Source organism: Lithobates pipiens, unplaced genomic scaffold (genome assembly GCF_037356315.1).
Source record: "Lithobates pipiens isolate NorthernLeopardFrog02 unplaced genomic scaffold, aLitPip1_a1.2 Scaffold_3, whole genome shotgun sequence".
NCBI classification, from domain to species: domain Eukaryota; kingdom Metazoa; phylum Chordata; class Amphibia; order Anura; family Ranidae; genus Lithobates; species Lithobates pipiens.
Window position 1 is genome coordinate 204,633,419 of NW_027507790.1, and position 15,655 is coordinate 204,649,073.

General features: G+C 43.8%; 1 protein-coding gene across 4 annotated transcripts in view; it reads right to left on the minus strand.

Annotated features, from left to right (window-relative positions):
- Positions 1 to 15,655, minus strand: part of LOC143940909 (granzyme A-like) — a 52,715-nt gene that overhangs the window by 7,260 nt on the left and 29,800 nt on the right. For 3 of the 4 annotated variants that reach the window (XM_077462730.1, XM_077462729.1, XM_077462732.1), the window contains 2 exons: positions 4,753 to 4,906; positions 1,801 to 1,945 (listed from right to left, as the gene is read on the minus strand). In XM_077462730.1, coding sequence (XP_077318856.1) covers positions 1,801 to 1,945; positions 4,753 to 4,906 — 299 coding nt within the window. Of the gene's footprint in view, positions 1 to 1,800; positions 1,946 to 4,752; positions 4,907 to 8,381; positions 8,487 to 15,655 lie in introns of those variants that run through there. The other variant, XM_077462731.1, reaches the window with a different exon arrangement.

A 15,655-nucleotide genomic window follows, 5' to 3' on the forward strand; every position in this document is an offset into this window, starting at 1 on the left:
TGCTTGATACTTTGCTGTGGAAAAGAGCACTGGGGTGAAGTTAAAGTAGAACTGAAGGCAAAACGTTTTTTTTTAAATTTTGGATAGAGTAAGGGAGGGTTATAACCCCGGTCAGATTTCGTTTGCCATCTGTGTCCCATGGGGGAGATTTCCGTTCACTTCCTGTCCCATAGCCAAACAGGAAGTTAGAGGAAATCCCCATAAACTAAGGGAATTCTTTGGGGTCCCCCAGGTCACCAGAACTTTTGTACCCATTGGTAGATTTCCTCTCTATATCTTTTCTGGGGACAACCCAAAAAAGTTTCAATGATAATGTTTAACAGGACAAATAGAGAGGGTGACTCTCCTTAGTGGGATCACAGACAGCAATTAAACATGACAAGCATTCTAATCCATCTCTACTCTATCCAAAACAAACAAAAAGGTTTTGCCTTAAGTTATACTTTAAAACTACTCTACAGTACTGTTTTTATTCTGTCACATCTAAATTATTCATTTGATGGACAGTTCTATAAATATATAAATATTACAAATATTTAGGGGAACTTGAACTTGGAAAGAGTTGTCCTAAAACTCTGTTCAATATTGTATTGCGATGTTATAAAATGATTGTATTTGTTAAATTCAAGAATATATTGCAAAAGATTTGAGACATATAATGCAGAGCGTGGCACCACATCCAATAATAATTGAGCAAAAACAGAAAATAAAAAGAAAATGGACTTTAAAGGTTGCCACTATAATCCCAATTAGGAAAGAGAAATGGTTTCAAATTATAGTAAAAATATTAAATCTATTGAAAAAAAAAACATTAAAAAACACATGATAAGCCATTTGTAAACAAAAAAAAAAAAAAACACATGAAAAATACATGAGGACAGATCAAGATGCTAAACAAGGAAAACGGCATGGATGGCCTAAGGCAGGGATATGCAATTAGCGGACCTCCAGCTATTGCAAAACTACAAGTCCCATCATGCTTCTGGCTCTGGGTTTCATGATTGTGGCTGTCAGAGTTGCTAGGCCTCATGGGACTTGTAGTTCTGCAACAGCTGGAGGTCCGCTAATTGCATATCCCTGGCCTAAGGGATGGTAACAAAGTAGTCCAAGAAGATCCCTTCTGGCTGGAGGCCAGGCACAGTGTCAGTGCCAATAGATCTCTATGCGTTTCGCCGATAGCTTATTCAGGGGATCCTATTGGCACATAACTAGAAAGGGCATCAACAAAGCACAGGAAACTCAGTCCATGAAGCAGTGCACCATCATCGTGGGAAGGAACAGTGCAGAAGAAAAGAAGAAAAGAATAGAATGGACGGAGCCAGAAGCCGGCTCCAGAAAATGTAAGGACAGGCTATTATGAGGAGCCTGAATCCATGGCAGCTCATAGAAATAAACTTAATAAGTATCACCAATAGGTGAGTATAGATCAGTGATTCTCAACCAGGGTTTCTCCAGAGGTTGCTAGGGGTTCCTTCAGCATTGGGCCATTTCTGCCTCTCGAATAAGTTCCCACCGACACCATTGATCTTTTATAGCTATCTGTAAGGAGGTAATTCTCAATGACCACAAGTGTAAGGACCATTCTTCCCACTGACCATCACACTAATGTATCATGAGTTGTAGATTTCTAATTTTCAGCAGGGATTCCCTGAGACTGGGGAACTATTTCAAGGGTTCCTCTGTGTTGAAAAGGTTGAGAAAGGCTGGTATAGATGGTAGTCAAAGAACATTGCTGGACCCTAAAGCCATAATATTTGCAATAATATTTTAATGAAAAAATTATGTATCCAGTATTCTTACCCTATATAGTTTAAGATCATTAAAATAACGGGTGTTGTTATATAGAGGATGGGTATAACTCCTGGGATAACGAAACACTTGCTGCTGCTTCTCCTTTTTGTCCTTGGCATGAGCACCGAGAACAACAGTTGTAACACTTCCAGGCCTAAAAGACAGAGATAACCAATATGGCGGTCATTATATTATGCACATCACATTATATTAGTTATTTTTTTTCATACTTGGATGACTTGTACATAAACAGTACGATGTTTTGTCATGTAATCCTGCTCTACCTAATAGGAATGAGCTTATGGTTCGGTCTGAACCATAAGACCACATGGGGGCTTCCATATTCCTATAAACTCCCTGCCCGTATACCCCCAAAACCATCAGGCCAGGATTTTAAAAAAATATTTTCAGCAACTCTGTCACTTTTCCAAGTTAATTGTCTATCAGGACAATTTAATGCACACAAGCCATTTACAGATAAATGACTGTGTTTAATCTCTGAATGTAACCTATTAAAGAGACCTGCCCCCCCCACTCCTCAAAAGTGCCCATCGTGCAAGAGGAGTGGGGAACGAGTCCTTAATGCGGAACTACCCCTTTTGGGGAACCTGCAATATAGCAGACAGAATCTACAAAACAGATTTTTTATTTATAGCTTTGACTAGACTTTGCATATGCTTTAGATAAAAACTTTAGATTTAGCCAAAAATGCATTATACATGACTGTACTGTTTATATGTATATTTACAACATGGTCATGTAAAATCCCTTTTTTTGCTAGATAAAATTTCTTATCTAAAGCAAAACTCCAGCTTATAAACCATATTGCCAAAAGTATTGGTACACTTGCTTTTACATGCACATATATTTTAATGGCGTCCCTGTCTTCGTCTATAGCGTTCAATATTGAGTTGGCCCACCCTTTGCAGCTATAACAGCTTCAACCCTTCTGGGAAAACTGTCCACAAGGTTTAGCAGTGTGTCTATGGGATTGTTTGACCATTCTCCCAAAAGTGCATTTGTGAGGTCAGGCACTGATGTTGGTGAGAAGGCCTGGTTCGCATTCTCAGCTCTAATTCATCCCAAAGGTTTCCTATCACATTGAGGTCAGGCCAGTCAAGTTCCTCCACCGCAAAATCGCTCATTCACACTATATTGCCAAATTATTGAGCCCCCCTTCAAATAATTTGGTGGAGGGGGATTATGATGTGGAGTTGTTTTTCAGGGGTTGGGCTTGGCCTCTTAGTTCCAGTGAAGAGAACTCTTAAGGCGACAGCATATCAAGGCATTTTGGACAATTTCATGCTCCCAACCTTGTGGGAACAGTTTGGAGATGGCCCCTTCCTGTTCCAACATGACTGCGGACGAGTACACAAGGCAAGGTCCATAAAGACATGAAAGACACCCAGTGTCATTCAACCTGGAAGACTGATGAAGTCCTGTGAGTGCAGGGTATCATAGACCTGCCTCCTATGGCTACGACGTATCACCATATCACCATGAGGAATAGTGTTGCAGAGAGCTGGGCTAACTCCTCTGCACTGCCAGAGAAGATCCAAAGCAGAAGAGGAGTCTGTGAGTTACTAACTAGTCTTAGGTCATTTGTAAAAGGCAGGTATAAAAAAAAAGAAAAATATATAAAATGTAGCCGGTGTTCTATCGAGAAGTGCGTGTTCTCCAGAAGTGCCCGGGTTGAACGGCACATTCGCCGCACATGCGCCATATGGAACAGCAGAACAGCTGAGTTTATACTCAGCTGTTGTGTCAGCGAAACAGCGCCTGCGCACAATAGCCGACGGAAGGAATGTTTCTGTCAGATTGTGCCTTGCCATGGCGAGGCGTATTCATGGTTGTGAGGGGCGGATTAGTACATGATGGGGGAGGATTACTCAATGATGGCCAATTCTGCAAAACACATATTTTTCTGCTATTCTTCCTGGACACTTGCAGGGCATGTTTAGTTAACTGAACGGTGGATTTTTCTAACTGAAAAAAATGTGTTTTGTAGCACTGGCCTTCATTTAAATATCTGTCCCCATCTTGTACCAATCCGCCCATCACCAACATGAACACGCCTCGCCAATGCAAAGCACAATCTGATAGAAAAATTTCTTTAGTCTGCTATTGTGCGCAGGCGCCGGTTCGCCGTCACAACAGCTGATCGTAAAATCAACTGTTGTGCTGTTCCATACTGCGCATGCGCAGTACATCCCGGGCACTTCTCAATAGCGGGCACTATCTGACAGAACACTGGGAGGAATGTAACCAACGAGGGGCAACATGGGGCTTTGATGCTTTGAGTGTTCATATCAGGATAGGGAGTAGTAATACTTCTGGAGGGATAAGTGTATGCCCCTGTACACACGGTCGGACATTCTGACAACCAAATCCGTTGGATTTTGTCAGACAGATTTTGTCTGAAACTGTTGCATATACACGGTCGGACAAAGTTGTCGGAAAATCCGATTGTACATAACGTGATGACGTTATTTCATTACGACGGGACTACGTTCAGGCTAGTAGCCAATAGCTTTGGTCTAGGAATTTGATCTGAGCATGCGTGGCACTTTGTCCGTCGGAGTAGGCTACACATGATCAGAGTATTTCCGATCGGAGCATTTTCTCAGAAAATTTTACGGACAAATTGGAAAACTTGGTCCGTCGGATACTCCGACGGAAACAGTCCGATGGAGACCACACATTGTCGGATTATGTGACAAAACGGTCTGATAGGACACATTCCGTCGGATTCTCTGACCGTGTGTACAAGGGCTTTAAGTTCAGATTGTTGCTTGTCAGGAAAGATTGGGCTGCAAGCTTAAAGGGAAAACAAAATCAACATACACACATACACACATTCATACAATTTTACTACAAGCATGGCTGGAAAAAAAAAAAAACATTCCTTTAATTTTGTAACATTTTAGGATGTGCTGAATACTATGCTATGAATGTACTTACTTGCTACAGTGACCAGCAGTCAGCACCCATCTGGGGTGTATTAAACTTCCTCCACATAGCGTTTCTTCATACTTTGTCTCAAACTTTATCAGAGCCATGTATGGTCTGGAATGTGGTTTAGCTACGTCTCCATTTATGATTTTTATGCTGGCGCCTGTGTGAATGAACATAGAAGCCTCATACCAAAAAACACCAAATCATGAAACACATCAAATATTTACCAGAATATTAGAATGCAAGCCATATATGGGAAGTTCAAATCCAAGTGAACAAAGCAATATTTCCTTTTCTAAATGCAATTATGGAAGAAAACTCCTGAAAGCAACCAGCTTCTCTCCTCAATCCCAAATGAGAAAAAGCCTATAATGTAGACACAGTACAGATTCTGCTTTCAAAAACTTTCTAAATGGCGGTCATAAAACTTTCCTGTATTATCCATTTACATCATAAATTTACTAAGAATGAGCAATAGAAGCTGTGCCCAAACAGGTGGAGGTTGAGGGAAAAGGTCACTATCAAATCGTGGGCAGATTCAAAATGCTGTACTGTGAATGCAGCCTAACACCAGTGTTAATTTTGGCAGCACATTTTGATTTTGATTTAGTTTTAGTCTAAGGCCGCGTACACACGGGCGGACTGTCTGACGGACTTGGTCCGCTGAAATGTGTTTCAGCGGACAATCCGCTCGTGTGTGGGCTTCAGCGGACTTTTTCAGCGGACAGTCTGGCGGACTAAGTCTTTCGGAATTTCCGTAATATTGTCCGTCCAACTTTGGTTTCAGCGGACAGTCCGCTCGTGAGTAGGCAAGTTGGACGGACTAAGTATGGCGCATGCTCAGAAAGGATTTACACGGCCGAAGGTTGCATTGCAGTGTATTGGACGTCGTATTTCTAGTCCCGTCGTACGTGCTGTACACGTCATCGCGCAAGCTTTCGGCGGACTGTCTGTTCATCGTGTGTGGTCAAGTCCGTTCATTCAAAAGTAGGACGGACTGTCTGTCGGATTGTCTGACGGACTTAGTTGGACGGACAGTCTGCCCGTGTGTACGCGGCCTTAGTCTTAGGACTAAAATGGCATTTTAGTTTTAGATCCATTTTAGCCTTCTGCAATTGTTTTAGTTTTAGTCGTATTTAGTCGACTAAATCTCCAGTACATTTTAGTTGACTAAAATGCCCTACATTTTAGTCTATTAAAACCTCCAGTACATTTTAAAACTCATTTTAGTTGTCTAAAATCTAATAGGTGTAATTAGTTTGTAATGTATTAGTTAAACATTTCTCTACAATTTCCAAACTCATGCTGGAGTGAAAAATCGAATATGTTATTTATTATGACATTGAGGTATGAACATGCACTACAGACCAATGTTCATTTTTAAGTCAAATTTCTATTTTAGTTTCAGTCCCATTTTAGTCTTTTGACTAAAATGCCATTTAAGTTTTAGTCGTATTTTAGTCGTCTCAGTTATTTTATTTTTAGTCGTATTTTAGTTGACTAAAATAATATTAATTTAGTCGACTAAAATGTATTAGTAATTTTAGTAGACAAAATTAACACTGCCTAACACCACACTTTTTTTTGTCTTTTTTTGTCTTTCACTATTCTTTTTCTCATTCCTGTCTCTTATTATTGTTTGTTTTGTTTTGCTTTTTGGCAGATCTTTGCCCAAGTAAAAAAAACGGTTACCTAAGTATAGATGTATTTGTTGAACAGGTGCTAAGGCATACTTATATTGATTTTCAAAATATTAGAAAGGATTGTCTTTCTCAAGCTCCACTAATGTTGTGGTAAATGGGATCAAGGTGATCCAGACTATGGGCTTTTTTAATGTAACTTTCCAAACTATTCAATAAAAATTAAAAACATTTAATAAAATAAAAAACACTGCACGTGAGGAGCAGTTTTTGTAAGAGGGACATAGATAGTAATAAACCAATGGTCAAAGTGATGGCGGTGGGATTTTTTTTTTTACATTTTATTTTTTTGCCTGTAGACATATTTTTATCCCAAGCTTCTTTAAATCTGATTACTGCTGATTGGCTAATTTGTTGATACCCTTTCCTGGTTTTTAGTTTTTATTCCTGCAATACAAATCTGACCCTTCCTAACGCTAAAAAAGAAAAGAAAACGTTTTGTCTGAAAGTTCACTTTAATGATAAAATGTAATGAAGCATAATTTATTATCTGCAGTGGATATACAAAAAAAAAAACATGGTCAAGAAAGCAATCCAAAAAATAGGCATTTTTTTATGAAGATGGAGACAACTTGACATGATCACAAATAATCAAAATGAATACATTCCCTTTAAGAGAAATCTCAAAAAAGTGCTTGTAGAAAAAACTGCTCAGTGTGCCCAGAAAAAAAAAAACAAATTGGGAAACATGCAGCATTTGTGTATTGACTTTAGCACCAAATGAGAAAGCCTAACACATTTTAGTAGTTTGATATATTATTAGAATATGTAGACTGTGAGTAAACATATCAGAAAAAGGCCTCTCAACCCGGGCTCCCCCTGGGATTGCTACGTATTTCATGAGCAGTAAGCCATGCAGGGCCGTCTTTAAGGCAGGGCAAAAGGGGCAGCTGCCCTGGGCCCTGTCATTGTTGTGGGACCCAAAGCAGCTGCCTCATACTTGCCAACTATCCCAGTTTAAATTCCCTTGTCCCTTGAAGTTTTAGTCCTGTGCTATGTCCCGATATCTCAGTGCGAAGTGCTGGTATTAATGCTGTCCAGCTCTGCCCTGTTGTTGTGTACAGATGACTCACCTGCAGACTCTGTGTTTACATGTAAATAACCAGTATTCATATGTAAATAGCTGCAGTATTACTAAGTAAATAGCTGCGGCCGGCAGCATTGATATGTAAATAAAGGCAGCATTTATATGTATATCATGCTACCCTGCAGTGAGCCGTAATGTGTGCTGTAACCTCTAGCAACAGTCTGTAAGCAGTAATGATATGCTGTAACTGCTGGCAACCAATCACAATTTCTGCCTGATCTGATACAGTAGACTGATTTTAAGTCTAGCTGCTATTTATTGTATGTCTCAGAGCAGGCAGAGAGTGAAATTGCATGGAGGGGCCCCAAGAAATTTTTTGCTCAGGGTCCAATCAGTATTAAAGACGGCCCTGAAGCCATGATAAATGTAAATGCTCCCTACATTAACAAAAAATGGAAGGGGCAATGACCACTAATGTCAGGAGACATCATCACTTTTCTGTTATTATGATTAATTTTGTTTTAGTATTAGTATTACTAAAAATGTTGTATAGAGCAGATTATTTGCCCAGGGCGTCAGATATGCTAGGTAAGCAATATTATTTATCCATATATATATATATATATATAAAACATTCTACATTTTGGTGATCATGCTAATGTACAGAGAATTGTGGGTACATTTATTTTCACAGGGGTTCCCAGAGACCTGAAAATATATTTTAAGGGTCCTTCTCGGGTAACAAGGTTGAAAAAGGCTGTCAATAACAGAACTAGAAATAACCTAAACTTTCTGAGATAAGAAAAAGCCTCAACTTTTAATAAAAAAAGTATGTTGGCAAAGGGCTTAATGAACACACCACAAGATACATGGAGCTTGAGAAATAAAATACACAAAAAAGGTCTTACCATCAGAGCAGAGCAGGTGAAGTGCAAAGAGAGTCAAAATAAGTTGCAGTCTCATGGTTGAGAGTCAGACATCACCAGTGTGAATGGTATGGACTGGGAATGTTTATATGCCCCAAGAAATCTTATCATAACAATCTTATACTACATGCTGATAAAGCTTTATCACTCCTAGAGCAAAAACAATACACCGCAGAAAAGTTCTTATCTGCCATCACCATCACTAGTTCTCAAAGTTAACCTCTTTAAAAATTCCATACCAGACTTGGCTATAATTTTAAAAAGGCTACCTGTTTTGACTGATATATTTATTGGCTGTCATTGTTGATCTGCTTTTGACATTTTTAATTAAATGGCTAGCTCTGACTTTAAAGGCTTTCCCACTTTTGGGACCACTCATAACATGAAACACATTCTCATTGCCTCACCCTCAAACTTTCTCCAATATTAAACCCCCCAAATTAGGGATGAGCCGAACACCCCCCGGTTCGGTTCGCACCAGAACTTTCGAACGGACCCCAAATTTGTATGAACTTTAGAACCCCATTGAAGTCAATGGGACTCGAACGTTCCAAATTAAAAGTGCTAATTTTAACGGCTAATATGCAAGATGCTGTCCTAAAAAGGGTTTAGGGACCTGGCTCCTGCCCCAGGGGACATGGGTCAATGCCTAAAATGTTTTTAAAAATGGCCGTTTTGGCGGGAGCACTGATTTTAATGACGATTAAAGTGAAAAAAAAAGGGAAATATTCCTTTAAATATCGTGCCTGGGGGGTGTCTGTAGTAGGCCTGTTAAGTGCCACGTGTTTCCCGTGTTTAGAACAGTCCCTGCACAAAATGACATTTAACGGAAATAACATCATTTAAAACTGCTTGCGGTTTTAATGTTATATCTGGTTCCTGCAATATGGTTGAAAATCATTGAGAAAAATGGCATGGGTAGCCCTCCCTGCCCATTACCAGCCCCTTTGGGTCTTGTACGGATATTAAGGGGAACCCCGTACCCATATTAAAATAAGGAAATACGTTTGGCCCCCAGGCCCTATATACTCAGAACAGCAGTATACAGGCGGTGCAAACAAGACAGGGACTGTGTAGGTTTGTTGTGTTAAGTTGAATCTGTTTGTAATTTTCAACTGGTACATTTTTAAAGTGTAGCTCCAGTCAAAAAAACTATTTTTAAGCTTTTTGGAAAACATAGGGAAGGGTTATCACCCCTGTATAATTTGTTTTGTCATCCATCTTTTTTCATCTCACTTGCTGTTGACTCCTTCCGTTTGCAAGTAGAAGATGTTTGTAAGTTGGATGTTTGAAAGTAGGGGCCTGCCCTATATGCTCTGCAGAAATGGTGGAACAAGGTGTTGGTTTTGTCACAACAATGTAAGCCCTCAAAGTGACTCTTGGTGGGCACTGGAGCGCCCTGCTGTGAACGATTATATCAAGAATTGTAATTACATGCCATTGTTGAACAGTGGTAGAAAAATTGACCTTTGGTGGTTGTGATGCTGGTGCCACAACACTATAAGTCCTCACAGTTACTCTGGGTGGGCACAGGAACGGGCCCTCCTGTGAAATATTATATCAAGAATTGTAATTACATGTCCCTGTTAAACAGGGGCAGAAAAATTGGGCCTTAGGCACTGGTGCTGGTGCCACGACACTGCAACCTCTCCCATATACTCTAGTTTTAGTGCAGGAATTAGCCCTGCTGCAAAGCATTGCATCAAAAATTGTAATTAAACGCCCCTGTTAAACAGGGGCAGAAAAATTGGGCTGATGGTGCTGGTGCCACGACACTGCAATCTCTCCCATATACTCTAGTTTTAGTGCAGGAATTAGCCCTGCTGCAAAGCATTGCATCAAAAATTGTAATTAAATGCCTACAGGTGCAGGGCCAGGGGTCAAGTCCTGGGGAAAAAAGTGTGGGAACTCCCACCCAAGATCCACTCCCCCACCAAAAAAAAAAAAAAAAATGATACGCTCATATGCACGAACGCTTCAAAAGTGTTTTTTTTCATCCAATTTTCGTATTGTGTGTAAGAAGCTTAACTGTTAGTAAATAAAAAAAAGCAATCCTCAATAAACATAAATACAGTAATTCTCTGAATAATCAGCATTTATTCAATTGTGCTTTGATGCAAATGTGAACATTATGTTCTGATCTATTGGGGAGTTTTATTTTGTATATAGAATGTTTATGTGGTGAGTTTACACTTTTCATTGGAGAGATTGGATAACACAGGGTTAAACGAAAAGGTCATAAATTAACTGCACATTATCTGGACAGAATGCTTGGGGAGATAGTAATGTGTTCCTGCTTAGGAGATATATGTTAGCTTGGGGGGCTGCAAACTCTGCAGGGCTCCAACACACACTCACTGCTATTCCAACCCTTCACATATTTCCACATAAACTTCCCTCCTGGCATTAAACTTTGCCAGGTATTGTGCTCAGCTTACCACCCCAAACTGATGTTCCCTATTCTGCTCACCTCTCTCCCTGCATGTCCTGTGAGCAGAATAGCTGTGATCATCCTCTGGGTTCTCTCATCATATGGCACTGAAGATAGAGGAGGGGGGGAATCAGCAGGACACACAGAACAAGTATGCAGGAGACTGGGGGGGGGGGAGGAGATGAGGAGACAGAAAATCAGGAGGGGCCGGCGGGGAGGAGCACATAACAAAGGGGTCTGACTAAATACAATCTCTTAGTAGCAGGGACCTGATATACCTGTCAGCTAGCTGTGATTGACAGGTAGATCGAAGTGGAAGCTGTCATGGGGCCCCCTACTGGCAATGCCTGAATGGTCAGGTGTGCGGCACTTACTATTGCAAGCTGTGTCGGCGGCTGCTGGTGTAGCACCTGCCACACAGCTCGCATACTTCAAAGTCTTGCAGGACACGGCTGCTAACGGGAACTGAGTCCCTGTTGTGGAAAAAGTACAGGAACTCAGTTCCCATGCATTCCCGCAGGACTTGAGTCCTGTGCAGGGCACAGTTATCTCCCTGTCTGCTCTCCAGAGCTCAGCTTTGTGGGCCTTTTTCAACACATGTGCTGTATACCATAGTAATTTGCAATCTTTGCCTAAAGCGTATCAATGTGGCAATACCATTGGTCTAGGGTACCATGTCTATGAAATGACAAATGACTTCTCACCAAGCAGCTTGTTGGGAGCAACACCTGAACACATCGGTCTCCACCGCTCCTTCTGTGACTGAACGAAGACTCAGCAACACATTGTCCAGGACCAGGCGTTTGTAACCTCCCAGTCTCTGGGAACGTGTTGCACAGACCTTTCTGCAAGGCCTCCCGGAAATGTCTCATCCTCTACTCCCTCTGTGACGGCAAGATAAGGTCCGCAACCTTACACTTGTACCGTGGATCAAGGAGAGTTGCCAGCCAGTAATGATCCCTCTCCTTGATCCGCTGAATACGAGGATCCTTTCGCAGGCTATGCAGGATCAGAGAGGCCATGCACCGTAGGTTAGCTGAGGCATTCAGTCCGGAGTCCTCTGGGTCACTAAGGACAACATGATCCGCAGCTACCTCCTTCCAGCCACGTACAAGTCCACGGGTTTCTTGGGACTGTAAATCATCCCTACAAGACTGCTGCTGCTGATGCTGAGTGCCAGGCTCCATCTCAATGCTGACAAAATCCTCCTCCTACTCGTCCTCTTCCTGTGTGATCAGCGGGACAGCAGGAACACTGTCTGGATAAAGGAGGCCTTGAGAGGCAAGGAAGTCCTCCTCTTTCTGCCTCTGTTCTGCTTCAAGTGCCCTGTCCGTTATTTCATGCAGCGTATGCTCCAACAGGTGGATAAGAGGTACAGTGTCACTGATGCATGCTCTGTCACTGCTCACTAGGCTTGCAACGGATCAAAAAACTCACGGATCAGATCGTTCCTCAGATCAGAGTCACGGATCGGATCATTTTTCGGATCAGCAAATAATAATTGAATTTGCCAAAACCTGTGAAAATTCCACCACTATATAGTCCCCACTGTAATATCCACAATCTCTCCCACTGTAATATTGGCTGAGCATGGCTGGGAACGGCTAAGCATGGCTAGGTACAGCTGGGTATGGCTGGGTATGGCAGAGTATTACAGAGTATGGCTGGGTATGGCAGAGTATGGCTGGGTATGGCTGGGTATGGCGGGTTGTGGCAGAGTATTGGTGGGTTGTGGCAGAGTATTGGCGGGTTGTGGCAGAGTATTGGCGGGTTGTGGCAGAGTATTGTCAGGCTGTGGCAGAGTATTGGCGGGTTGTGGCAGGGTATTGGCGGGTTGTGGCAGGGTATTGGCGGGTTATGGCAGGATATTGGCTGGGTTATGGCAGAGTATTGGCAGGTTGTGGCAGAGTATTGGCGGGTTGTGGCAGAGTATTGGCGGGTTGTGGCAGGGTATTGGCAGGGTATGGCAGAGTATTGGCAGGGTATTGAGGGATGGCTGCGACTGCAATTGTCACAGAGCAGCGCTGTGGGCCCTACAGATGCAGCCCACAGCACTGCTTCCATCCGATCTCTGTACAAATCTATAAAGGGAGGGGAGAGAGGAACTGCCGTCATGACGATGCCGGTTTGTTTACAAGTGATCGCTCTGTCATTTGACGGAGCGATCACATTGGGTGTGGAAAGATGCCCAAAGCTGTGGCCTTTCCTAAGGCCGAGACCGCGGAGCGCTCTGCGGAGCGCTCTGCAGAGCACGGCGTGTGCCGATCCGAGCGGGGTGACCCTTTTTGTTCACGGATAAGTAACGATTCGTTGCACCCCTACTGCTCACCATCCTCGTGGCCTCCTCGAATGGTGACAGGACAGTGCATGCATCCCTGATCATGCCCCACTGGCATGGTGAAAAAAACTGAGCTCCCCTGACCCTGACCTGGTCCTGTAGTTGCACAGGTACTCATTGATGGCTCTCTGCTGTGTGTGCAGCCACTGCAGCATGGCCAACGTTGAGTTCCACCTGGTGGGCATGTCACATATAAGGCGGTTTTTGGGCAGGTTCAACTTCTTTTGGAGCTCAGCCAGCAGAGCACTGGCATTATATAATTGGCGGAAATGCACACAGACTTTCCTAGCCTGCCTCAGGACATCCTGCAAGCGCGGGTACCTGCCCAAGAACTGCTGCACCACCAGGTTAAGGACGTTAGCCACACAGGGCACATGGGTCAGTTGTCCCTGTCGGAGGGCAGAGAGGAGGTTGGTGCCATTGTCGCAAACCACCATTCCTGGCTTAAGCTGGCATGGCGTCAAGCACCTCTTGGCCTGCCCCTGCAGAGCTGACAAAATATCTGCCCCAGTGTGGCTCCTGTCCCCCAAATACAGGCGCAAGCACGGCATGGCATATTTTTGCCTGCGTACTTGCATAGCCCCTTGAACGCCTACGGAGCACTGCTGGTTCCGCAAAGGAAGAGGCCATGGAGGAAGAAGAAGAGGAGGGGGGGAGGAGAGAGGTGTGTCACAACCAATAGTAGCATTTTGGAGGTGTGGTGGCGGAACAACCTCCAACATTACTGCACCTTGTCCTGCATCCTTACCAGCTGGCAGAAGAGTGACCCAATGCGCCATGAAAGATAGGTAACGTCCCTGTCCATGCCTGCTGGACCATGAGTCAGCGGTAATATGCACCTTACCACTGACGGCCCAGTCCAGCGAGGCATAGACATTGCCTTCCACATGCCGGTAGAGAGCCGGAATCGCCTTCTGTGAGAAAAAGTGGCGTTTGGGAACCTGCCACTGAGGAACCGCACATTGCACAAACTCACGGAAGGGGGCAGAGTCTACCAACTGAAAAGGCAGCAGTTGAAGTGCTAGCAATTTAGCCAAACTAGCATTCAACCGCTGGGCATGTGGATGGCTGGGAGTGAACTTCTTTCAACTGTCCAGCAGCTGGGGCAGGGAAATTTGCCTGCTACAATCGGACGTGGGTGTACTGCTAGCAGAGTGCCTGCAAGTACTTGGCTGTGACACACCTAATTCTACACCTTCATTCCTCTCAGGGCAGGTTTCACAGAGGACTGAATGTATAGTGGGGTTGGAGATCCCAGCTGATGAGGAGCAAGGAGAGGTCCACTTTGTTCTTTGGTGTGGGTCTTTAAGGCACGCTTGCCAATGAGCTGCATGGCAGGTCAACATATGTCTGGTCAAGCATGTGGTGCCCAAGTGGCTGTTTTGGCCATGCGAGATATGCTTGAGACATATGTTGCAAATAGCAGCGGTGCGATCTGATGCACTCGTCTCAAAGGCCCACACCAAAGAACTTTTGGAATAACGCGCAGAGGCAGCGCCCTGCACAGGTGGAGTTCTGCGGTGTGATTCAGTCCGTGTGCTGCCCTTAAGCTGGCCCCCGGAGGGCATCCTGCCTCATTGGAGATGTGCCTCCTTCTCTCAGGCACCCACGTGGAGTCAGTGACCTCATCATCCCCTCCCTCTTCATCACTGAAGCAAACCTGGCAGTATGCTGCAGCTGGTGGAACATGACTGCCAGATTGCTGTCCTTCTTGAGTATCCCCTCTCTCTGGGCTCACCCTACTGCCTTCCTCTAGCTGGGTATCATCATCAGAGCCTTCAAAACACTGGGCATCCTCCTGGAGCATGTACCCAACACTGTGGTCAAACAGTTCAGGAGACTCCTCAGAAGGACATGGTGGGTCTAGGGAAGGAGTGACTGATGGCATTGAGACGAGGGAAGACGATGCATTGGCATCTGCTTTGCCAGTACCCTGAGCCTGGGTGAGAGAGGATGAGGAAGGCTTGGTCATCCACTCTACCAAGTCTTTGGCATGTTGCCGCTCAACACGTCCAGCTGCCGAAAATAAGGGACAAGCGTGACCCATGGCCATATGCTGATGACAATGCACCGTGTCCATGACCAGCACTGTTGTCTCTAGACACAGAGCCTGCTTGCCCTCTTTTAATGGCTCGGGACTGTCTGCCTCTCCTTGTTTGCCTTCCAGACTTACTAATAGCCTGCAGGGAGATGGGAAAACCAGCAATTGGTGCGCACTGAGCAGATGACACAGTACACACGACTGTAATTACTGCAGCTGCCTGCCTGTGGTATAGGATCTGAAGAACACCAGCAATTGGGGTAGCTTCAGGTGTATACTGAGCAGATGGCACAATACACCAACTGTAACTGCTGCAGCTGCCTGTGGTATAGAAACAGAACAACGCCAGAAATTGGAGGTAGCTTCAGGTGTATACTGAGAACACCAGCAATTGGGGGTAGCTTCAGGTGTATACTGTGCAGGAGGCACAATACACCCACTGTAAC